General features: G+C 39.4%; 1 protein-coding gene across 1 annotated transcript in view; it reads left to right on the plus strand.

Moving 5' to 3' along the window:
- Positions 1-26411, plus strand: part of GRM3 (glutamate metabotropic receptor 3) — a gene marked incomplete at both ends in the record, with an annotated part of 104901 nt that overhangs the window by 67090 nt on the left and 11400 nt on the right. The window contains 2 exons of the mRNA XM_081243959.1: positions 11983-13049; positions 23977-24151. Of these exons, the coding sequence (XP_081100085.1) occupies positions 11983-13049; positions 23977-24151 (1242 nt within the window). The remainder of the gene's footprint in view (positions 1-11982; positions 13050-23976; positions 24152-26411) is intronic.

A 26411-nucleotide genomic window follows, 5' to 3' on the forward strand; every position in this document is an offset into this window, starting at 1 on the left:
AACAAAACTCCACCAAAGGACTATTTACTTGTTCACCACCCAGTTGTCAAGGACTTGTGATAATATTTGCAGCAGTATCATTTTCCTAATTTATTTACTTTGCAAGCTGACCTAGCTCAATTATTCTTTGTACTTTTTTCAACTTTATAATTTATTTTTATCAAAAGTACATAATTTTTTTACGTGACTTTGACAAGCTTATAAGAAAGAGCAATAGTCTCTTGTCACCCTTTCCCAGGCCAAGTTCATTCAATTATTTACTTTGACTCTTTTGATAATGTCCTCCATTTTCTCTGTCTTTCTCAAAGGTCTGTTGATTGACTGTTGAAATTCCACAGAATGTTCTCAATTTTTTGTTTTATCTTCTACTTTGCTTCTCAGCATTTTTGTCAAACTTTAAGAGTTTTCTCAAATTTAACTTTCAATTCTTATACTGAATTTCTCTTTCTGCTTTCATTTCCAAAAGTTCATTCTTGTTCTCTGAATGTTCCTTTTTAAGAATAGACTGTACCTATCTCATACACACAGCATCTTTTCTTATCTCTCTGAGCTCATTATTGTTTTAAAGCTTTCATCTTTTGCTCCCTTCGCTGCCTCTATTCTATCCAAGTTTCCTTTTCTGATTGTTTCAGTCTTTCTCTTTCAGGTTGGAAGTTTACTCAAATATTGGTGATCCTCGACTGTAAATGTATGTTTTCCTTTTTTATTATTATATTTTGAATAGGTAATAAAATCATATGCTTCAAAATACAAAAAACATATAAAAGAATTTGGTAAAAATTTCCCTCCTATCTTTGTCATGCATCTGCTCGCTTTGCATCTCTTGACATTGATAACCGCTATCCCTGGGCATCCTTCAAGAGTTCCTTTATGCATAGAAGAGAAAAAAGAATAGATTCTTCTGTTTTCTCCATTTACATAAAAGATAGCATATTAAATGTTAAATTAACTGTATTATACTTTGTTTTACAGATAATTGTGTGACTTTTAGATTTTTTTTATAGCTTCAAAATATGTGCAACATAGAACACTTCCTCATTTCTCTTCAGAGAAGTTGGAATATAAATATAAAAGTTGGAATTTTTATTGAAATTTATTATTTATAAATTATTACTATCATCATTATTATTATTAAAATCAACTAAGAGAGAATCAAATACTATCCAAGAACGTGGTATGTCTTTTCACTGATTCCAGCATTAGTGTTCACACAGGTCTTTCACTTATTTTGTTAAATTTATCCTGAGGTGGTTTCTTTTGTTTGTTTTTGATGCCATTTAAGTGGAATGTTTTCTTTCTGATTATAATTTCTATATATAAACTATTTTTTCCAATATGTCTTAGCAAATCTTTTAGGAATTCATTGTATCAACAGAAGCAACTGATCATTACAACATTCCCAGTCCCCACATGGGAGAGCCAGGAGAAATAAATCTTGCAGCATTAGTCCCCTAGAATGACAAGATTAATTAATATATTTTATTTGTGTTTGGAATAGTATATCCTCAAATTTTAATTTTTAAATATTTTTATTATGAAATACTAAACCATACAAAAAATATACTTAACTCAGTGCAATTTATGAAGCACAACAATAAAATAATCATCCATGAAAAACACCCCATCCAAACAAGAAACAAAATATAATAAATTGGTATCCACCTTTGTGCTCTTCCCTATCCCATCCTTTGCATACCACCACTCCATCCCATATGCACTATCCTGAATTTTGTCACTTTCATTCATTTAGTTTATTCATTACCATTCATTTATCACTTCTGTATGTATTCCCAAATGATACGTTTAGATGTGTTTATCTTACAACTTAGTGTTCCTTATCTTAGAACTTTATGAAAGTGGAGTTACATTGCCTTTTCACACATTATAGCTCTTAAAATACACTTATCTGTTGTTACTTTAATTTCACAACAATATAATATTGTTAATAATCCACAAAATAATTTGTGATTGCTGTTGGAAACTGGTGTTGATTCCAGTTTTTTTTTCTCACTTATATACAGTACTACCAACATTCATTTACATGTTCCTGGTACATATGTGCAAGAATCGTACAATGTGACAAAACATTCACAATTCATTAATTCTAGGTGATTCCAGTGCAATCATGTCCATTATACTTTTCTTTCATCATTACTGTGGGTTTGAAATTTTTCAAAATAAAAAGGTCAGAAAGTAGTTGACCTAGCAATCCCACTCCTGGGTATATATGCAACAAAACCTAAAACACTAATTTGAACCCCAATGTTCATAGCAGCATTATTTACAATAGCCAAGACATAAACAACCAAAGTGTCCATCAACAAAGGAATGGATAAAGAAGCTGTGGTATATATATACAATGGAATACTACTCAGCCACAAAAAAGAATGAAATTTTGCCATTTGCAGCAACATGGATGCACTTGGAGGGCATTACACTAAATGAAATAAGTCAGAAAGACAAAGACAAATACTGTATGTTATCACTTATATGTGAAATCTTAAAAAATACACTAAACTAGTGAATATAACATAAAAGAAGAAGACTCACAGAGAGAACAAACTAGTGGTTACCAGCGGGGGTAGGGGCAAAATAGGGGACGGGTGTGGGAGGTACATACTATTGGGTATTAGACAGACTTAAGGATGTGTTGTACAACACAGGGAATATAGCCAATACTTGTAATAACTGTAACTGGAAAGTAACATGTAAAAATCATATAAAAACAAAAAATTAAAACCTAAAAATAAAAAATAAAATAAAATTGCCACTAACAACAACAATAAAAAAGGTAGGAAGCAAAAAAAACTGGTGAAACTCTACCTATAATCTGCACCCACTGATTTAAAATAGCCTACAGAGCAACAGCCAGCTCTACCCACCACCAGTCCCTCCCATCAGGAAACTTGCACAAACCTCTTAGATAGACTCATCCACCAGAGGGCACACAGCAGAAGCAAGAAGAACTACAATCCTGCAGCCTGTGGAACAAAAACCACATTCACAGAAAGACAGACAAGATGAAAAGGCAGAGGGCTATGTACCAGATGAAGAAACAACATAAAACCCCAGAAAAACAACTAATTGAAGTGGAGATAGGCAGCATTCTGGAAAAAGAATTCAGAATAATGATAGTGAAGATGATCCAGGACCTCAGCAAAAGAATGGAGGCAAAGATTGAGAAGATGCAAGAAATGATTAACAAAGACCTAAAAGAATTAAAGAACAAACAGAGATGAACAATACAATAACTGAAATGAAAACTACACTAGAAGGAATCAATAGAATAACTGAGGCAAAAGAATGGATAAGTGACCTGGAAGACAGAATGGCGGAATTCACTGCCATGGAACAGAATAAAGAAAAAAGAATGAAATGAAGACAACTTAAGAGATCTCTGGGACAACATTAAACACAACAACATTCACATTAGAGGGGTCCCAGAAGGAGAAGAGAGAGAGAAAGGACCTGAGAAAATATCTGAAGAGATTATAGTCGAAAACTTCCCTAACATGGGAAAGGAAATAGCCACCCAAGTTCAGGAAGCAAAGAGAATCCCATACAAGACAAACTCAAGGAGAAACACGCTGAGACACATAGTAATCAAATGGGCAAAAATTAAAGACAAATAAAAGTTATTGAAAGCAGCAAAGGAAAAACGACAAATAACAAACGAGGGAACTCCAATAAGGGTAATGGCTGATTTCTCAGCAGAAACTCTACAAGCCAGAAGGGAGTGGCATGATATACTTAAAGTGATGAAAGGAAAGAACCTACAACTAAGATTAATCTACCCAGCAAGGATCTCATTCAGATTCAATGGAGAAATCAAAAGCTTTACAGTCAAGCAAAAGCTAAGAGAATGCAGCACCACCAAACCAGCACTACAACAAATTTAAAGGAACTTCTCTAACTAGGAAACACAAGAGAAGAAAAGGACCTACAAAAACAAACCCAAAACAATTAAGAAAATGGTAATAGGAACGTACATATTGATAATTACCTTAAATGTGAATGGATTAAATGCTCCAACAAAAAGACACAGGTTCACTGAATGGATACAAAAACAAGACCCATATATATGCTGTCTACAAGAGACCCACTTCAGACCCAGGGACACATACAGACTAAAAGTGAGGGGATGAAAAAAGATAGTCCATGCAAATGGAAATCAAAAGAAAGCTGGAGTAGCAATACTTATATCAGATCAAATAGAATTTAAAATAAAGAATGCTACAAGAGACAAGGAAGGACATTACATAATGATCAAGGGATCAATCCGAGAAGAAGATATAACAATTATAAACATATATGCACCCAACAAAGGAGCACCTCAATACGTAAGGCAACTGCTACCAGCTATAAAAGAGGAAACTGACAGTAGCACAATAGTGGGGGACTTTAACACCTCACTTGCACCAATGGACAGATCATCCACACAGAAAATTAATATGGAAACACACGCTATAAATGACACAATAAACCAGATAGATTTAATTGATATTTATAGAACATTCCATCCAAAAACTGAAGATTACACTTTCTTCTCAAGTGCACACGGAATGTTCTCCAGGATAGATCACACCTTGGGTCACAAATCCAGCCTCAGTAAATTTAAGAAAATTGAAATCATTTCAAGCATCTTTTCTGACCACAACACTATGAGATTAGAAATCAATTACAGGGAAAAAAACTTAAAAAACACAAACACATGGAGGCAAAACAATATGTTACTAAATAACCAAGAGATCACTGAAGAAATCAAAGAGGAAATCAAAAAATACCTAGAGACAAATGACAATGAAAACACGAAGATCCAAAACCTATGGGATGCAGCAAAAGCAGTTCTAAGAGAGAAGGTTATAGCAATACAAGCCTACCTCAAGAAACAAGAAAAATCTCAAATAAACAATCTAAATTACACCTAAAGGAACTAGAGAAAGAAGAAAAAACAAAACCCAAAGTTAGCAGAAGGAAAGAAATCATAAAGATCAAAGCAGAAATAAATGAAATAGAAACAAAGAATAGCAAAGATCAATAAAACTAAAAGCAGGTTCTTTGAGAACATGAACAAAATTGATAAACCATTAGCCAGACTCATCAAGAAAAAGAGGGAGAGGACTCAAATCAACAAAATTAGAAATGGAAAAGGAGAAGTTACAACAGACACTGCAGAAACACAAAGCATCCTAAGAGACTACTATAAGCAACTCTATGCCAATAAAATGGACAACCTGGAAGAAATGGAGAAATTCTTAAAAAGGTATAACCTTCCAAGACTGAACCAGGAAGAAATAGAAAATATGAACAGACCAATCAGAAGTAAAGAAATTGAAACTGTGATTAAAAACCTTCCAACAAACAAAAGTCCAGGACCAGATGGCTTCACAGGTGAATTCTATCAAACATTTAGAGAAGAGCTAACACCCATCCTTCTCAAACTCTTCCAAAAAGTTGCAGAGGAAGGAACACTCCCAAACTCATTCTATGAGGCCACAATCATCCTGATACCAAAACCAGACAAAGATACTACAAAAAAAGAAAATTACAGACCAATATCACTGATGAATATAGATGCCAAAATCCTCATCAAAATACTAGCAAACAGGATCCAACAACACATTAAAAGAATCATACACCATGATCAAGTGGGATTTATCCCAGGGATGCAAGGATTCTTCAATACATGCAAATCAATCAATGTGATACACCATATTAACAAATTGAAGAAGAAAAACCATATGATCATCTCAATAGATTCAGAAAAAGCTTTTGACAAAATTCAACACCCACTTATGATAAAAACTCTCCAGAAAGTGGGCACCGATGGAAACTACCTCAACATAATAAATGGCATATATGACAAACCCACAGCAAACATCATTCTCAATGGTGAAAAACTGAAAGCATTTCCGCTAAGATCAGGAACAAGACAAGGATGTCCACTCTCGCAACTATTATTCAACATAGCTTTGGAAGTCCTAGCCATGGCAATCAGAGGAGAACAAGAAATAAAAGGAATACAAACTGGAAAAGAAGAAGTAAAAGTGTCACTGTTTGCAGATGACAAGATACTATATATAGAGAATCCTAAAAATGCCACCAGAAAACTACTAGACCTAATCTATGAATTTGGTAAAGTTGCAGGATACAAAATTAATGCACAGAAATCTCTTGCATTCCTATACACTAATGATGAACACTCTGAAAGTGAAATTAAGAAAACACTCCCATTTACCATTGCAACAAAAAGAATGAAATATCTAGGAATAAACCTACCGAAGGAGACAAAAGACCTGTATGCAGGAAATTATAAGACTCTGATGAAAGAAATGAAAGATGATACACACAGATGGAGAGATATACCATGTTCTTGGATTGGAAGAATCAATATTGTGAAAATGACTATACTACCCAAAGCAATCTACAGATTCAATGCAATCCCTATCAAATTACCAATGCATTTTTTACAGAACTAGAACAAAAAATCTTAAAATTTGTATGGAGACACAAAAGATCCCTGAGAGCCAAAGCAATCTTGAGAAAGAAAAACGGAGCTGGAGGAATCAGACTCCCTGACTTCAGACTATACTACAAAGCTACAGTAATCAAGACAATATGGTACTAGCACAAAAACAGAAATATAGATCAATGGAACAAGATAGAAAGCCCAGAGATAAACCCACGCACCTATGGTCAACTAATCTATGACAAAGGAGGGAAGGATATACAATGGAGAAAAGACAGTCTCTTCAGTAAGTGGTTTTGGGGAAACTGGACAGCTACATGTAAAAGAATGAAATTAGAACACTCCCTAACACCATACACAAAAATAAACTCAAAATAGATTAGAGACCTAAATGTAAGACCAGACACTATAAAACTCTTAGAGGAAAACATAGGAAGAACAGTCTTTGACATAAATCAAGATCTTTTTTGATCCACCTCCTAGAGTATGGCAATAAAAACAAAAATAAACAAATGGGATCTAATGAAAATTAAAAGCTTTTGTACAGCAAAGGAAACCATAAACAAGAGGAAAAGACAACTCTCAGAATGGGAGAAAATATTTGCAAATGAATCAATGGACAAAGGATTAATCTCCAAAATATATAAACAGCTCATGCTGCTCAATATTAAAAAAACAAACAACCCAATCCAAAAGTGGGCAGAAGACCTAAATAGACATTTCTCCAAACAAGACCTACACATGGCCAAGAAGCACATGAAAAGCTGCTCAACATCACTAATTATTAGAGAAATGCAAATCAAAACTACAATGAGGTATCACCTCACACCAGTTAGAATGGGCATCATCAGAAAATCTACAAACAACAAATGCTGAAGAGGGTATGGAGAAAAGGGAACCCTCTTGCACCGTTGGTGGGAATGTGAATTGATACAGCCACTATGGAGAACAGTATGGAGGTTCCTTAAAAAACTAAAAATAGAATTACCATATGATCCAGCAATCCCACTACTGGGCATATACCCAGAGAAAACCATAATTCAAAAAGAGACATGCACCCCAATGTTCACTGCAGCACTATTTACAATAGCCAGGTCATGGAAACAACCTAAATGCCCATTGACAGACGAATGGATAAAGAAGATGTGGTACATATATACAATGGAATATTAGCCATAAAAAGGAACGAAATTGGGTAATTTGTAGAGACGTGGATGGATCTAGAGACTGTCATACAGAGTGAAGTAAGTCAGAAAGAGAAAAACAAATATTATATATTAATGCATATATGTGGAACCTAGAAAAATGGTACAGATGACCCAGTCTGCAGGGCAGAAATTGAGACACAGATGTAGAGAACAAACGTATGGACACCAAGGGGTGAAATTGGTGGTGGGTGTGGGGTGGTGGTGTGATGAATTGGGCGACTGGGATTGACATGTATACACTAATATGTATAAAATGGATAACTAATAAGAACCTGCTGTATGAAAAATAAATAAAATAAAATTCAAAAAAATTAAAAAATAAAATAGCCTAATGAAAAATAGTGGCTATAAATGACCCAATTTCATTCCTTTCTATGGCTGAGTAATATTCCATTGTATACATGTGCCACATCTTCTTTATCCATTCATCTGTCGATGGGCATTAGGTTGCTTCCACGTCCCGGCTATTGTGAATAGTGCTGCAATGAACATTGGGGTACATGTGTCTTTTTGAAATATGGTTTTCTCAGGGTATTGGGTCATTTGTAGAGATGTGGACGGACCTAGAGTCTGTTATACAGAGTGAAGTCAGAAAGAGAAAAGCAAACGTATATTGACGCATATATGTGGAATCTAGAAAAATGGTACAGATGAACGTATTTGCAGGGCAGGAACAGAGACGCAGACACAGAGAATGGAAGAGTGGACACAGGAGGGGAAGGGGAGAGTGGGATGAATTGGGAGATTAGGACTGACATATATACACTGCCATGTGTACAACAGATAGTTAATGGGAACCTGCTGTATAGCACAGGGAGCTCAGCTCTGTGCTCTGTGATGACGTAGATGGGTGGGAAGGAGGTGGGGGGAGGCAGGTCCACGAGAAGGGGATATATGTATAAATATAGTTGATTCACTTCTTTGTACAGCAGAAACTAACACAACATTGTAAAGCAATTGTACTCCAATTTTTAAAAAGTGCCTATATTTTGTAAAAGCCAGAGCTAAAGTCCTCATTTAGGCTCTTTAAAAAACCTACCGGGCTTCCCTGGTGGCGCAGTGGTTGAGAGTCCGCCTGCAGATGCAGGGGACACGGGTTCGTGCCCCGGTCTGGGAAGATCCCAAATGCCGCGGAGCGGCTGGGCCCGTGAGCCATGGCTGCTGAGCCTGAGCATCCGGAGCCTGTACTCTGCAACGGGAGAGGCCACAACAGTGAGAGGCCCGCGTACCGCAAAAAAAAAAAAACCTACCAATGCTCTGTATATTCAAACGATTAAGAAAAAAATGGAAATTGAAATATTATTACCAGATTTTCATGAGTAGGAATCAATATCAGAATTCTTATGTTACATCAAGCTAAGTTTGTTTATTCTATGCTTAGAAAAGAGGCATTAAAAATTTCAGGTATTCCTTTTACATGTTACAAATAAGTAAAATGTTGACTATTTTAAAACATTTTACATCAAGTGTTAATTTAAGACCCTAGATGTGTTATTAGTTTTGTTATTCTCAACTAGGCCACCAGTCTGTTCCAATATTCAGTTAATGATATCAGATGATTTCCGAAAAAGATTTATAAAAGGAATGTTTTACATCTTTAGTGTATATATTATTAGCTCACATGCCAACAATCTTATCAATAACCCTCTCCGGCTCAGATTATGCAAAACAACCAATTTTCTCACCTTTCAAATATATTATTCTTAAGAATCTTTACATTCAAGAATAGCTGTGAAAATAGTGAAATATTTAAAGCTATAAAATATATTTATTTTACAAATCTTTTCCAGAATGACCTAACAACATCCACTGAACAATGGTGGAGATTGACTGTAGTTGAGAATAAAAAAATTAATAACACATCTGAGGTTCTTATACTTGATGTAAACTATGTTAAAATATTCAACATTTTATTTATTTGTAACATGTGAAAGGAGTCTCTAAAATTTTTAATGAAATTTTTCTAAGCATGGACTAAATAAATTTAGTTTTATGTGATCTAAGAATCGTGATATTGATTCCTACTCCTGAAAATATAGCAATAATGTTTCAACTCCTATGTTCATTTGTTCTAACATATTAAAACATAGTCTAAAGCCGTAGTAGTTGCAAAAAAGATCATACTGCTGTGGAAAGAGATCAAGAGAAACAACAAATAACAGAGAGAAATGAATTATCCCACAATTTAGTATCTGGCAAATGTTATAAACCAGTAGAAAATGATCAGTTTATTTAGCATTTTTACATTTATTTATAATTTGTATTTATATTATAATTTGTTGATTGGGAAACAGAGTCAGAAAGGTTAACTTGCCTAAGGACATACAACTATTAAAAGGCAGAGATGAGAATCACGCATAGTCCATCTAAATCCAAAATCATGCACTCATCTACGACTACAGCGTGTCTCGCGATGAACTTGAAGCCAATCCCCAACTGCAGTACAGACACACACAGACATAGGTGATGGGTTTGAAGAATGTGGCAGAAAACTAGGTGAAGTTTAGCAAAGTCAAATGTAAGTGAGATAACAAGATCACTAGCAGAAAATAAATCATAATAAGTGAGGAATAAATGTGGCATATTGAATTACATTTGCTAACAGACTTTATATATGGTACATTACTGGAAACACCAAGCCTGACACTCTAGAAGCATCTATACATCCTACGTAGGCAAGAGCTATCAGGTGCAATGTGAGGTTTTCTTTTACCAAGGACCCAAGCAACTCATTGAGGGAGTTTCCTCCATAAAATAACTAGACCCAAGAAGAGTAAGCTGTTTCCCACTGGCTGGAACAACATGAGCCCCAGAGAAGACAGAATGGAGCTCAGGGAGGAGGTAGTAAAGACAGCAAAGACCTGCAGAGTAAGAGACTGCAGTGTCCTGCAAATTCCCCTTTCTCATCCATAGCTGTAGTTGGGCACATCAGCTAAGCCACATTTCCCAGCTGCTCTCGAAGTTGGGTGTGACCCTGTAACTAATTTCTAGTCAATAAATGTGAATTAAATCACGTGCCACTTCCAGGTTTATACTTTTAGGAAGCAAGTGTACCTAATTCATACTCTTTTTCTCCTTCCACTGCATGGATGCTGATGAGAAGGAGGCCCTAGGAATTGGTACAGCTTCAAGATGGAAGGAACGTGGGTTCCTGAATCACTGTGTGGAGGAGAGATACCCACCAACCAAGACCTTAGCCTACTGCACAAGGGAGAAATAAACTTCCATTGTGTTTGAGCCCTTAAACAATTTGGGGTCTATTTACCAACAGAGGCAAGCCTACCCTGACTAATAAAGTTTGTCTGTGCAACAGAGACATCAGCCTCATTCTTCTACGTTTAAGGAAAGAGTAAAGGTAGGCAGTGTGAAATAGGAGGCACAGAGTAGACCAGAGAAGGTGGCATAAAAATGGTGAACAGAATGGCAGCTGATGTTGGCAAGAGAGACCCGATGAGCAGCAGCTGGAAGAGAGGAGAGAGGAACCAGAGATGCTTAGAGACACGCTGCTCTTAGGCACTGGCTGTAAGAAAGGGACAGGGTTGAGGGCTACCGATCCTGTACAGTTAGGAACAAGCTTTAAAGCAATTACCTAGCTTCTACTGTAGGTGCCTTCAAAATATTCAGGTTGTATGTATGTGGATAGGAGTATGCTATACACAGACACATGCAAATATGTAGTCAGAATGAATAGCTTCCAAAACATGAAAATACTACAGTTGAAGGGTTATGGATGAGTGTTCTTTTTTTCTTTCCTTCTGAATTATCTAAACTGTTTAAAAGAAACATACCATCCATTTACAATGAAACATTTTTTCTTGATTTGAAGGAGAAAAATTCCTCCTTTTAATTATATAGGTTCATGAAAATATTTAATTTCTATACATAAATATATAAATACGTAATAGAGATGAGATTCAAAGTTTTGTCCAATTCCTATTGTGGAATCTTTCAAGAAATGAATATTTATATACCACCTAAAATATGACTACATGTTCACCGGTTCCCCTGTTAAATTATCAGCTCCTTTGAAGGCAGACACTGTATTGTACTCATGACTATCACTGGCACTTGGCACACAGGAGGCACTCAGGAATGTTAAGTGAATGAATTTATGAATGCTTGAAGACTCCAGTAGTTTTTAATATGCAAATTCAATGGTAATTGATAAATTGTCTCAGTCTTGGAATTCCTATTCCCTGTTATCTCAGTTTTGCTAAGTGTATGGTATAAAGTCATTGACCGATCACACTTAAGACACCTAAACAGTGTTCTTTTTTTTCTTTTCTTTTACTTTACATGTCACAGCTCCATTCAACCCAAATAAAGGTGCAGATAGCATTGTCAAGTTTGACACTTTTGGAGATGGAATAGGACGTTACAACGTGTTCAACTTCCAGTACATGGGCGGCAAGTATTCCTACTTGAAGGTTGGTCATTGGGCAGAAACCTTATCAGTAGATGTCGACTCTATCCACTGGTCCCGGAACTCAATCCCCACGTCCCAGTGCAGCGACCCCTGTGCACCCAATGAAATGAAGAATATGCAACCAGGGGATGTCTGCTGCTGGATCTGCATCCCCTGCGAGCCCTACGAATACCTGGCTGACGAGTTTACCTGTATGGATTGCGGCCTTGGGCAGTGGCCCACTGCAGACCTATCTGGCTGCTTTGACCTTCCTGAGGACTACATCAGGTGGCAAGATGCCTGGGCCATTGGTCCAGTCTCCATTGCCTGCCTGGGTTTCATGTGTACATGCATGGTTGTGACTGTCTTTATCAAGCACAACAACACACCCTTGGTCAAAGCATCAGGCCGGGAGCTCTGTTACATCTTGTTGTTTGGGGTTGGCCTGTCCTATTGCATGACATTCTTCTTCATTTCCAAGCCGTCACCAGTCATCTGTACATTGCGCCGACTAGGGCTGGGGACCTCCTTCGCTGTCTGTTACTCAGCCCTGCTGACCAAGACAAACTGCATTGCCCGTGTCTTCGATGGGGTAAAGAATGGCGCTCAGAGGCCAAAATTCATCAGCCCAAGTTCTCAGGTTTTCATCTGCCTGGGTCTGATACTGGTGCAAATTGTGGTAGTGTCTGTGTGGCTCATCCTGGAGGTTCCAGGCACCAGGCGGTATACCCTTCCAGAGAAGCGGGAAACAGTCATCTTAAAATGCAATGTCAAAGATTCCAGCATGTTGTTCTCACTTACGTACGATGTGGTCCTGGTCATCTTATGCACTGTGTATGCCTTCAAAACGCGGAAGTGCCCAGAAAATTTCAACGAAGCCAAGTTCATTGGTTTTACCATGTACACCACATGCATCATCTGGTTGGCCTTCCTCCCTATATTTTATGTGACTTCAAGTGACTACAGAGTAAGTCTCGGAATGGTTTCTCCTTTTCCTTCTTCTTGTATCCTGCCACTGTTTTGTTATGTATAATTTAAAAGAGACTCCTTTTATTTCATCTCAGCAATTAGGTAGCTAAATTATAAATGCCATGATGCACCACCATATTGTATATGGAAATTAATTCAATATGTTTTAAAACATTTAATTAGTGCTTGCTATGTGGAAAGCATTGTGCTAGGCACAGAGAGGAAGATAAATGTAAATGGCATGGTCATTCAAGCAATTTATAATCTAGTGGGAGAAAAGTATAATACACACACACACACACGCACACGCACGCACACGCCCCTTAAAACTTTTAATTTAATTTAGAAAGTGAATGACAAGAGAATAAGACTTTAAATTAGACACGAGAGGACCTGGCTACCACAGATCGATCTGTAAATTAAAGCAGAGTTGCAACATTAGCCAGGATCAGTTTAAAGATCTAAAAACTTTCACTCAAGCTTCAAATAAGCATAATTATTTCTCTAAAACAAGTTAAAATGTGATATTTGTTATACTTTTTCTACAACTTTACTTCCTGTAGATGTGGTATATGTATGTAATCCCTGAATCAGTTAAAACTTTTACTGTCTGTATCCAGGTAACCTAATTAAGTCATTATTCATATAGTCTCCAGTAATATTTAGTTCAGATTTCTGGGCTTCAATATAATGACCATCTCTCCTGAAAGAAACAGTTCATGATTCCATCAAAATTTCTCAAGTTGTTGAAACCATCAATCAGTTGCTCTCACATTTATAATTCTCATTTTCGTATCGTCCAATGAGTGAGTATAAGAATTTTTTCCTCTTAAGGCAATTGGTTTTTATTCTCTATATTTCTTAATTCGTCATTAAGTTTTCCAGAGGCCTTATGGTTTCCTTGTTACAACATGATTTCACAAAATAAACTGCCTCTGTAGGTTGGAATAGTCCTCAAATGTTTCTGTTTATCAGCACTTCCTACGTTACCAAGCTCTTGAATATTGCAGCTCAAAAATAAGACAAAGCTACTTAAAGCAAGAGATCAAGAGACTGGCAAAGCTTGATGTGTCTAGTCTAGTAAATTATCCACAACGTTGTGACTGAAACCTATGGACCACCTTAAAGGAGCAGCAAGAAAAATAAAGAATATACATTCAATGTTGGGATAACGGTCAGGCTTTCTATAAGACTACCTATAAAAATTTTTGAAAATCTGTCAAAAGAGAAGACATCAGAACTAAATCAACAAAATCAAAGGTCAGATTATATGCACACGGGAGTTCGTATCTTTCTAGTGTGGGGATTAAATGGAGAACTACAGTTAATGCATTTTAATGCCCCCAATTCTATCTTTTGTCTTTCTATACACATCCTCCTCCTATAGATCTGGAAGGATTTTTTTTTCAGTTCTTAGGAAGCCATCCTTAGTAGACAGGACTTGGGGTATTGGAAATGCAAAATAGTTACAATGTTATTTGTTCTATCCTCACGTATGATTTGAAACTATTCATTCTCAAAAAAGCTAATGAAAAAATAAAACAAAAATACTACCGAGAAAAAAATTTAATTTTATTGAATGAACTAGCATTTATTCCTAAAACATAAAAAAATGACTGCTTCCTTTAACATGATAGCAATATCATGATTAAATGAAATTAGCTGAAGATACCAGAAGTTTTACCACAGGGCAGAAGTTACAAGGAAAATGGGGCAGAGGTTGTAGAGTTGAGTGTTTTAAGGGCTATGCTAATTAAGGCAATGAATCCCACAGAGATCATCTGAGGTCTCACTTATCCTTGCAAATAATCCCAATCCTAAATTTACAAAAGAAATAAGACAGTAGCCCAGAGCCTCCAACACAGAGGTTTTCATATTCAACCACACACTGAATCAACTGGGTAGCTTTGAAAAAAAAATATTGATACCTGGCGCACAGCCCCAGATATTCTGATTTAATTGGCCTGACCTGTGGCTTAGACATCAGGATTTTTCAAAGCTCCCCAAGTGACTCTCATTTGCAGTCAGGATTGAAACTCCCTGCTCTGATGAATCACATGCTCTTCTTGGCCCACAGATATCTCTAGTTTGGCCTGCACTGTTTTGAAATGTTTGCCAAAGTAAGAAAATTGAGAAATTATACATAACTATCTAGATTCTTGGCTTCTCTTAACAAAATAAAACATGGGGACCCACAATTAGCTGGTTGAGTAGTGCTTATGCCTCTAGACAGAGCCCTCTCACTCCTGTTGCCCACAACGCCCACCAGCCCCTGAATGCTTACACGTGGTTACCCTCACGTATGAATCTGCATAGCCCTATAGGTATTTGAACTCAGGACCCTTGTTTTAGACTGCGATTTAAAATTTCCTGGAGGGAAACCATGAGGCTCGGATAGAATCAGCAGCATCAGAAAGGTACCCAATAATAATCTAAGTACCAGCATTAGGAATTTGGCCATCGGTCAACAAGGTTTATGACTCAGTACTTTGCCACCCACTGGGAGTTATAAAAAAAATATAAAGCACTATTCTAGTCTTCAAAAAGCTTACATCTCAGTTGGGAAAAAAATAACAAGCACGAATGAATTCAAGATTAACACAGAATAGTTTATAATTAAATTGCTGATATAAACTCTTATATGCCTATTTGTTTCAAAAAAGAGTTGGATCAGTAAGAGCTTGGTCTTTCCAGGAATCTCCTTAAAGAGGTGGGCTTTCATCCTGTACCTTGGTAGGAAAGTGCAAGTAAGGTAGTTAGAGTATATAGGGCCTACAGGGAATATTCTTGAGGCAAAATAGAAATGAACCAAGAAGAATGCAATAATATCGGTCACGCTCAAATGCAAGATAGGGGGAGTCTAGTGAGAAGTGAATGGGAACTGGCAGCTTGGTCAGATTATACCAGGTAGAGGAATTCATTTAAGTAATGTTTAAGGGCTTTGAGGTCTTGTGATTTTTAAATTTTTCTTGCTTTCTTTTGGTTGGTTGCTCACTTGGGCAAAAAGTGACATGATTAAGGTAAGAGGGAAAGAAAGGAACTAAGCCTTCCTGACCAAATTCCAAGACCTTATTCTACTAAGTGCTTTTGCATACATGAGCTCACGTATTCTCATTAGCACCCTGGAAAGCGAATTTCATTATCCATTAGAAAGATGAGTAAACAGACTCAGAGGGCAATTAACTTCCCAGGTGGCACAGTTAAAAAACAGTAGGACTAGTTTTTTGGATCCAAATCCATGCCTTTCCTACTATATCACACACTTATCTATCCTTAAAATGAAGAATGGACTTGTAGGAGTAAAACCTAGAACAAGCAAGACTAGTCAACGCTGTAAGAGACATCAAGACAGAGCAAGCAAAAACTTGGGTAAGAATACAAAACTTCAAAGGATCTTTGAGAAATATCCAGCCTGCCTCCTTCTGTATCACAACAAAACCATCCCAGAGACCATAAGAATCAAACACCGATTCATCAGGGATCCAATACATAGTTCAAATGTTGTAAAGAAAAACTAAGTCACGTTTGGGTGGAAAGTTTACCATAAAAAGTTTAAATGGTAATTACTGAGTATTTCGTTCATTCATGTCTTCCAAAAGTATCTGAGCATTTATTATGGGCCTTGGGGATACAGCTATCAACATAGACAAGCCCCTCCTCTTTTATAACTTACAATCTGGTGGGGAATGAGAGCAGGATAGAGATGGTGAGTAAATAATTAACAAGTGAAAATTCACGATAACTCATGCAGGGGTGAGTACTATGATGGAAGGGAGCGGGGTTATGCTACTACAGTGCTTCCCAAACTTTAAGGCGCATCCACCTGGGAATCTTGCTAAAGATTCTGATTCAGTAAGAAGGGATGAGGCCCAAGGTTCTGGATTTCTAGCAAGCTCCCAGATGATGGAGATGCTGCTAGGCAAAGGACTGTACTCTAGGTATCAAGATGCTGGATTCTTACTGGGGTTGGTGCAGGCAAAGCATTTTGCCTAGGCAGACTTGGAGGTGACTTTAGCATTTTTACAAGGTTTAAGTACTTGCAGAGAAATTCCAATTCTCCCATGTTGACTATTTTGAAGATTTAAAGAAATGTATCACATCTCATTCTTTCAAAAAATGTTTGCCACCCCTACTAGTGCCTATTTCATAATACCCTACCGAAATATGGGAAGGAGCCAACCAGGGGAATTCTACCCGCTAGACAGAAGAAACAGCAAGCGCAAACAGCCCTAGGCAAAAATGTCTTAGAAAAGAAAGGTGTATCGGGCTACAGTTTAATGAGTAGATGGAAGAGTGAGTTTATATGAGAGGTAGGCGGTTGGGAGGGTGGGCAGCTAGACCACATAGGACTTTATAGGCCATAGCAAAAAGTTTAGATTTTGTTCTCTATGGAAGAAGAAACCACTGAAATACTTTTAAATGGAGCAGTTTAATAATCTCATATTTTGTGATCTCACATTTTAGGGAAAAAAAAAATCAAGCTGCTAAAGACAACGTATGACAGAAAGGAAAAAGCAGGGGTGGGGAGAGCAGTTAAGTGACTGCGATAGGTCAGAGATGATGGTGGCCAGAGCCCAGGGTAGGATGTCAGTGATGGAGACAGAACCTGTGAAGGACCGAGAAGGGTTTTTAATCCATCCTGCAATCTAACAGGTTAGCCCGCCACAGTTTCGGGGATGCTGACAGAAGACCTGAGACTCCTAACTCAGAGACAAAGGACTTTTATTACCCGCAGCCACCACTGTAGCCGGAACATCAGCATTTGTGTAGGTTCCACAAGTCCCAATTTCCAGTAGGCAGTGCAGAGGGGGCCCGGTAACACCTTCATGAGCAGTCATCATGATAAGATCAGTATTGCTGACTTTTCTTTTTGCCTTCACTTTGAATACATCACAGCCCAGCACTGTTACCGATCTTAACCTTATTTAAAAGGTTGGTATTGTGTTCATCATAGAATTTAGCATGAATTTTTTTTTTTTTTTTTTTTTCTTTTTGTGGTATGCGGGCCTCTCACTGTCGCGGCCTCTCCCGTTGCGGAGCACAGGCTCCGGACGCGCAGGCCCAGCGGCCACGGCTCACAGGCCCAGCCGCTCCGCGGCACGTGGGATCCTCCCAGACCGGGGCACGAACCCGTATCCCCTGCATCGGCAGGCGGACTCTCAACCACTGCGCCACCAGGGAGGCCCTAGCATGAATTTTTATTTTTAAAAAATACTGCAATAAAATATTATTTGTCTTGGGGCTTCCCTGGTGGCGCAGTGGTTGAGGGTACACCTGCCGATGCAGGGGACACGGGTTCGTGCCCCGGTCCGGGAAGATCCCACATGCCGTGGAGCGGCTGGGCCTGTGAGCCATGGCTGCTGAGCCTGTGCATCCGGAGTCTGTGCTCCGCAGCGGGAGAGGCCACAACAGTGAGAGGTCCGCATACCACACAAAAAATATATATATTACTTGTCTTGATTACTGAGTTTTGGGTGCCTCCTTAAATGTGTTATCTCAAGCAAGTTCCTCATTTGCCTCATTCTGGTCCCAGGCCTGCCTTCTCCCTAACAGGTCTGGGTAGGATGGTGACTTGGCTGTCTGTAACCAGCAGAGCATAAAAATTTGAGTTCTTCCCTCCCCAGAGTTTCCCAGCATACTGGGTCTGGTGCGTATGGATGGCAGCCACCCTTGGGGATGGGGAGACATTGTTCCTCTCCTTCCTTTCTTCTTAGGGCAGCTACAATCAGGATGGAGAGAGTAAGGGAGGAATCAGGCAGCATGGACATCTCCATGCCAGGAAGGAAGGCACATTTGCTCTGTGTTTCAAGCATGCAGCAGCTACGCATGGCTCAACCAAACGAAGGTCCAATGTTTCTGAGCACCCAAAACCCTGAATTGAATGGCAACGTCATCATTACTGTCACTGTTCATTTCAACTTTGGGGACCCCTTGACTCAGAGGCCAGAGCCAGATATCGGTAGCTATCTGCCTGGGCCACGTGGTTTGCATATTTCAGCTCACTTGCCACTGACTTGCACAGACAGTAGCAACTTTTGTCAAGGAGTTCATCTTAATCCAGGGCATTTGCTGTCTCATCGTGACAACATCTCTTAGCGTCTTGCCCGGTTTTAGCATAAGGGCTAAGCAAGCTTTCCAGGGCTGCAGCTGACTGCAAGAATTTGTCCAGATTTCCTTGCGTCAGTCTCATTCTTTGGTGCAGCACTTTTGTCAGCATTTTAAACCCAATCCAGGTCAGGAAGAGCCCAAATACTGGTCAGTGCCTCATCTATGGCTTCCCAGAGCATTATCCTGTTTCAGGGTAATCTGACAGAGAGGGTCAAAGCTCCTTTTCTGCAGCCAGGTTCCACTGTAAAAAACTGAGACTTCTGTCATCGCAGAATGGATCTAAGTTTGGCGTGAGAGACTATAGCAAGGGATGAGCCCTAAGAGGGCCTAGCTGTTGCCATTCTTCCTTCACAAGCACTAGTCGCCCTCTTCCCTCATTTCCCAAGGGGGCCAGCCAAAGTTCAAGTGACTCACCTGGTCTCTGCTTCTCTGAAGGCTTCTCTTTTCAGGGTCAGTGTAGGTGCTTGTCTCTGCAACTTTTATGTGAAAAAAGAGTAGAACTTTCTGTCCACCAAGGACCTGAACCAGAATAGGGAGGAAATCCACGCCACCCCCAGAGGTGAGTCAGCAACAATTTCAGTACAGGTCTAGCAGCTCTATCTGAATCTACTTCCTGTTACTCAGCCTGCGAACCACCCCCCAAATCCTCTTCTTTAATGGCAATAAAGTGGAGCACTATTTATTGCCTGGTGGGCTGTACAGTTTGGTCAGCCTGTTTGCTACGGATCCCCATGGACTGCTCTCAAGGCCTCTTCATCAGCCCACAAGGCCCTCATCCTTCCTCTTTGAGAAAGCCTTTCCAATCTCACTGTCACAACTGTCAAAGACTGAAGGGTCTGAGATTTTACTTGACTGATTCTAACTTAACATGTTAGCTTGCCACAGTCTTGTTGACACTGACAAAAAGGACTTTGACTCAAAGCAACAGCAGTAGCCAGAGCTCCGCACTGGCTCTGGTTACCTGAGCCCCATTTCCCACAGGAGATGCAAAGGGCACGATGACCACGGCACAGTCAGCGGTGGCATTGCAGGGAAGAACAGATAGATTAGGGAACCTGAATCTTCTCTAATGAGTGATATGCTGGTCCTTTGTTCCACAGGCACTACCTCTATCTTCTAGGGCTCTTTGCTATAAAAATACCATTGAAAAGAAAGTCCAGAACAAAGGCAGTTGGAGTTGCTGCTTGAAAGACATACAGAAGCCCAAGAGACCATAAAGGATTCTCTTCCAAAAGACCAACAGAACTTGCTACTGGATTGGATGTGTGGGTGTAAGGGAAATGGCAAAATGAAGGATGACTCTCAGGTTTTTGGCTTGCACAAGTGGGTGGCATTTGGTGTCACTTAAATGGAGATACTTGGAGGAAAGGATCAAGTTCTGCTTACATATTCATTCTGAGTTGCCCACTACACAACCACAACAATATGCCAAGATGGCAGTTGAATGTATAGGTCTGGAAGCCCAGAAGATAAGTTGGAACTAGTACTGCATATATGAATATCATCCACATAGGAGGTACTTCAGCCATGGAACTCAATGAGATGGTAAAGAGAAGAGTGTCCAAAACTGAGTTCTGAAACACTCCAGCACTTAGAATTCAGGTAGAAGAGAAAAAGTCAGCAAAGGTAACTCAGACAAGGAACTGTCCAGTGAGGGAAGGATGTATCCAGGAAGTGATTAACCATGTCAAGTGTTTCTAGGAGCTTGAAGAAGATGAAAACAAAGCAGCATGGACTGGGAGTGTTCAAAGACTCAGAACAAATAATTATAGATAAATACAGACTCTTTATAGTGTGAGTTATAGAGGAAACTGAGCAACTGAAACTAGGAGGCTGATACTTGGGCTTTGAAAAAAATTAAAAGGTATCAAATTTAAAACAGGTATACTGAAAAATATGCAGCATAAACTATGACCAAAATGCACCTTTAGTTATGCTTCCCAGTGTCCCTTTAGTAGTTGGTGAGATTAGTCACCCCTCCACCCCTGGATGGAAATTCCAGTGGATACATCCAAACACTGACTGTTCACCTTATGTGAGACACCATCCTAGTGCCGGGGATACATCAATGAATGAAAACTCTCATGACCTTGGTAGGCCCATGAATTTGTGTGCCCTTAGGTGACAAAAGGTCCTACAATCATTTTCAATGGAAAAAAGTCTCTAGTAGGAAATTCAAATGACTTGTCCTATGTAGTTATCAAATCATATCATGACGTAACATTCAGTATCATTTTCTCCTGAGGTCTGGCCTGCCTTGGAGCTGCAGTGGTTGGCTTCCCCTTTCTCCCAGCTCACACTCCCCAGTCCACCAGTTGCTATTTCCCTCTCAGGCCCGGTTAGAGGGTAATAAGGAAGAAGTAGGATGGTTCTTACATAACAGGATGACTTTATGATCTCTAAGTCCGCAGTGGCTAAAGACACATCCTTGGGGTAACCTGGAAGATGATTAAAGGGTGTTTTCACCTGATCATCAGAAAGGTCCTGCTGGCCTTTTTCTCCCGCAAGTCCTTGAGTGAGTTGGCTGGCAATTCACTACTCTGAGTTGTCACAGTCCAGCTACTCCCCTCTAGCCTCCTTCTGAGAAGGACTCCAGGCCCTTCCATATGGGCCCTAGACGACCCACAATGGCTCAACTTGTCTGGCATACCACTCACATAGCGTTTGTTTTGATAAATTTTTAGAGTAAAGACTATCTCAATACATCAGCAAGTCTCCTCGCTCTGCTACAAAAGTGACTAGTCATTTCTCACCTTCTAGATTTTCAAGACAGGAATCAGGCTCCCAGCCAGAGCATCCTCCCAACCACAGAAAAACCTCAAACCTTCTGTGAAGGGCCACAGTGACGCCCTCCTCTGTAAGCTTTAAGTGAAGAGATGGACACAATCCCCCTAAGGGGTGGAGGGCATGGAATTCACAGCACAGCTTTGGGCAAGATCTCCTCACAGAAGCCTCCTTTCTCCTCTCCTTGTAATGACTTAAAGTATCTGAGGAGTTTCAAAGTTATAGAAGGTTTTCTTGAAAATGTGCCCATCTGAACTTGTCTCACCCCCACTGGAATATCTGATAGCTTTCACATTGGTACCACGGTCAAAACCGAGGCAGGAACAGCACAGTTCTAATATCATATTATACATATATGTAAAAAAAATTTACATCAGTAATGGACTTGCTATAAATAACATAGTTATGACTTATCAAGGCTTTTCCATCATGGAATTAGATAGTAGACTTTTCTGGGAAGCTGACAAAAGAGAGAAGAACCTGAAACTGGGGACCAAGTTGGAGAGCACTGGAGTGGTTAGGGGAGCAAGAGCTTTAAGATAATGAGGAGAGGGCTTCCCTGGGGGCGCAGTGGTTAAGAATCCGCCTGCCAATGCAGGGGACATGGGTTCGATCCCTGGTCCAGGAAGATCCCACATGCTGCAGAGCAACTAAGCCCGTGAGCCACAACTACTGAGCCTGCACTCTAGAGCCCATGAGCCACAACTACTGAGCCCGCGCGCCTAGAGCCCGTGCTCCGCAACAAGAGAAGCCACCGCAGTGAGAAGCCCGCACGCCGCAACGAAGAGTAGCCTCCACTCGCCGCAACTAGAGAAAGCCTGCATGCAGCAACAAAGACCCAACACAGCCAAAAATAAAATTAAATTTAAAAAAAAAGATAGTGAGGAGAGATTTACTTTCAGCAATTAAAGTAAAACCAGAGTCTGAAGAATTATGATACGAGCGTAACCTGATTTTTTAAAAATCAAAAACAGAAAGAAGTCTTCTAAAGTTATGTGGCTCTTCCAGTTAACTGTTCAGTCTTCAGCTTCCTTTGATTACAGAAGAAAGTCAGACACTTTAGGGCATGAGAAATTATTGCTATCTGGTAATAGCATCGGCTGGGGAAAAAGGAAAAAGAACTCTAAAGTGACTCTAGGATTTACCATAGTTACTCTGAGTAGAAACTGATAGAAGAAATAATTAATTTCCATTTTTCATACTGAAAGTGATTAAATATGTAGAATCTAATTTGGGATTTTCCAGAAAATCTATGGGAGCTGAAGCCAGGATAAATAAGGAGAGCAGAGAAGATGAAGAGTGCAGACCAGGGAATGAACAGAAGAGATGACAAAACCTAGTTCTGAGGTTTGCTTTCAGGGGAAGCAAAGAGGGAGCAAGGGAAAATTCTCTGTCAAGGATGGGTGCATAGAAGCCTGGAGAACAGAAAGATGGAACAGTGAGTACCTGATGTATCAAAATTCCAGAGAGATGCTAATGAAATAATTAAAAGAATAGGTACCCCAGAAGAAAGTTGATAATGTCCCCCAGTGTTGAATAGGGAAACCAAGAGCTGAAAGAGCTCCCAGCAAGAAAGATAAATGGAAATACGAAACTGGACCAGATTTGTTCATAATATAGTAAACCTTAAACAAGCCAAGTTGATTGACTCAAATTATCAGTTATCTGGTCACTTCATCATTGAATATTGATATTTTACTCTTTAAGATTCTGACTTCAGTGGCTCTGCAGAAATATCTTTATACAAAGTAAAGAAGAAAACAAACAAAACAAGAAAATCTGTGTGAAGTCTTGGCAAGCCTTCAGGACACCAAACACGAAGAGTGTTTGCTTACAAATCCTAAGCAATGTTTCCATGTGCATCCAAAACTCAGAAGATCCAATATAATTGCTGTATTGGTTTGGCTAGAATAAGAACAGAACTGTGGATGACCTGGGTTTTTTCAGTTTGCTCTTTTTTCAGTGCTCTCTTGAGTTGGCCACTGTATTGAATTTATGGTCAAGACACTTAACTAGGCAATCTTTTCTTATAGGTGCAGACAACGACCATGTGCATCTCGGTTAGCCTGAGTGGATTCGTGGTCCTGGGCTGTTTGTTTGCACCCAAGGTGCACATCATCCTGTTTCAACCCCAGAAGAATGTGGTCACACACAGAATGCACCTGAACAGGTTCAGTGTCAGTGGAACTGGGACCACGTATTCTCAGTGTAAGTATGGAACTTGACACTGACCCCTTCATATAGAGTAGGGAGCAGGCTAGAAGGAGAGCAACAGACATAGACAGAAACAGGCAACACATGTCCATCCCCGTAATCAATCTCAATTCAGTTTAGTAAGTGCTGGTTTGATCACTGTGTGCCAGGTACTGTGCTGGGTGCTAAGGATACAGTGATAAGCGGAAGAGGTCAAGTTTCGGTTTTGGCAGTATGCGGTCTAGCAGGGATGACAGACATTAAATCCATAACCATAAATGGGATTTTTGACCAAGTTGTAGAGCCAGAGAACCAAATTTCTAGTCCTGACTTTGCAACTAGGTCAACAGGTAACCTTGAGCCATCACTTTACTATTTCCTTCCTTAGTTGGCCTAGAGGGTTGGACTAGATAGGTGCTCTATAAAGCATGTTCTGTGTCACATAGATGCTGAAGGTGCTTCATAAAAATTCAAAGAGGAAGATAATCAAATAAGGTGGAAAATGCTACATCCTAAATACCCACTTGGAAGTTCAAAGCACCTCCTTTCACATGAGCATGATAAAGGTTTTTAAGAATCTCTACAGCAGGGAAACCTGTTTCACTTTGTTATTTACAGTTTCTTAAAAGTAACTGATCACAGTAAAATCAACTGCACATCCCATGGAATACACTTTGGAAAACGCTAGAATAGATCTTCCTCCTATTTCAAAGACAAAGACACAATGGTTTTTCAGCTGAGAAGGCAGTGCTAACTGAAAGATACCAGGGTAACTCCCAGTCAGAATTCTCTCACCTCCTGGCCTGCAAATATCTGCAACAGTAGCCTTGGAGAATCATTTAATTCTTTAGAGGCATCTAAAACACAAACGTAGCTAAAGGGGACAACCTTTTAAGCCATTTTCAGCTAATCTATGGTATGAAGTAGGAGAAAGTCACTGACAGAAGGATGAGGGGGAAGGGGGGGAGAGGAAGGGGGGAGGGGGGTGGGGGGCAGGAGGACTGGAAGTGACAGAGACAAATGACTGCTTCACAATTTTGCCCTGAGCCGATTAGAAAGGAAACTTCGAAATAGCTCAGCATCACAAAGTGAGCAATCGCATTAGTGCCCCAGTTTCTCCAACAAAGTGCACAATTTCATAGGGCTGCCCTTTTCCTAGCAAACAAAGGGAAGACTGATAGCTGACAGCACATGTCCAGTGATGCGCTGTGCATACCACTCGTCCGTCTCAGCTGCTATAGAGATGGAGACCTTATTGCATTTTCGGCTAAATTTCCAGGTGTCACGAGGGCTGAGTCCCAGGACCTGGTAAAACTTGTGAAATAATTTTCCTTGAACCTTAAAGAAACCTGCTTATTTCTTGAGCAAACAAATCTCTTTTCCAGCAGCTGAACTACAAAAGCTAGCTAGTCCAGACCAGAAAGAACTGGCATATAACTAATAATGATAACTAATAAAAACAACAATAATACAGCTAAGAGGAACTATCATTTATTGTTTCCTTTGTGCTGGGCACTGTGCTAAGTACTTCATACATGTGTGCACGTGTGATATAGCTTATTTAACGCTCACAACTCTTGGAGATCTACCCAAGGTCACACGTATTGAAAGTGGCAGAACCAGAACTTAAGAGCCAGTTTCTCTGATTTCAAAGCCAGGGCACCAAACCACCTTATCATGCTCCTTCATCCAGAAAACAAGCCGGGAAATTTCCCATGAACTACTTACTTGGTAGACTTTCCAGGGAGAACAAAAGGAAAATTACCCTAGGCTATGCAGCATGATTTACCTCTGGGCAGAAAGAGGCTTAGAGCTCTTGGCTGTTATTAAAACAATTTAGCAGAGTCCCTAAGTCTTCCACAGATACTTTTCAGATCTCATACATCCAAACCTCAGTAATTTAGATATGGTGGCATTTTCTAATGTATGTACTAGGAATTAATAAATTCCTGAAGAGTTAACAAGGACACTTTACCCAATCGAGTCTCCCCTCAGAATTTCAGAAATGTCCATTTACACAAAAACAATGTACTGCAACTGCCATGGACCTGCTTAAGCTGTCACTCAGTATCTCATCTGCTAGTGGCCCAACTATTACTTCAAGGTAGGAGTCTATCCAGCCCAACATTTTAGGACTACTTTGTTACTCAGTGAAATTTAATTTTTTTCTTTAAAAAGGTCTAAATTTAGATATCATTTTTCCCACAGTTTTCCTCTAATTAATCCAAATTAAAGAAGTGGCAGTAAAGTAACAAAGTGAAGCATTTGAGTGGTA

Source organism: Mesoplodon bidens (assembly GCF_964165515.1).
Source record: "Mesoplodon bidens genome assembly, chromosome: 9".
Classification (NCBI taxonomy): domain Eukaryota; kingdom Metazoa; phylum Chordata; class Mammalia; order Artiodactyla; family Ziphiidae; genus Mesoplodon; species Mesoplodon bidens.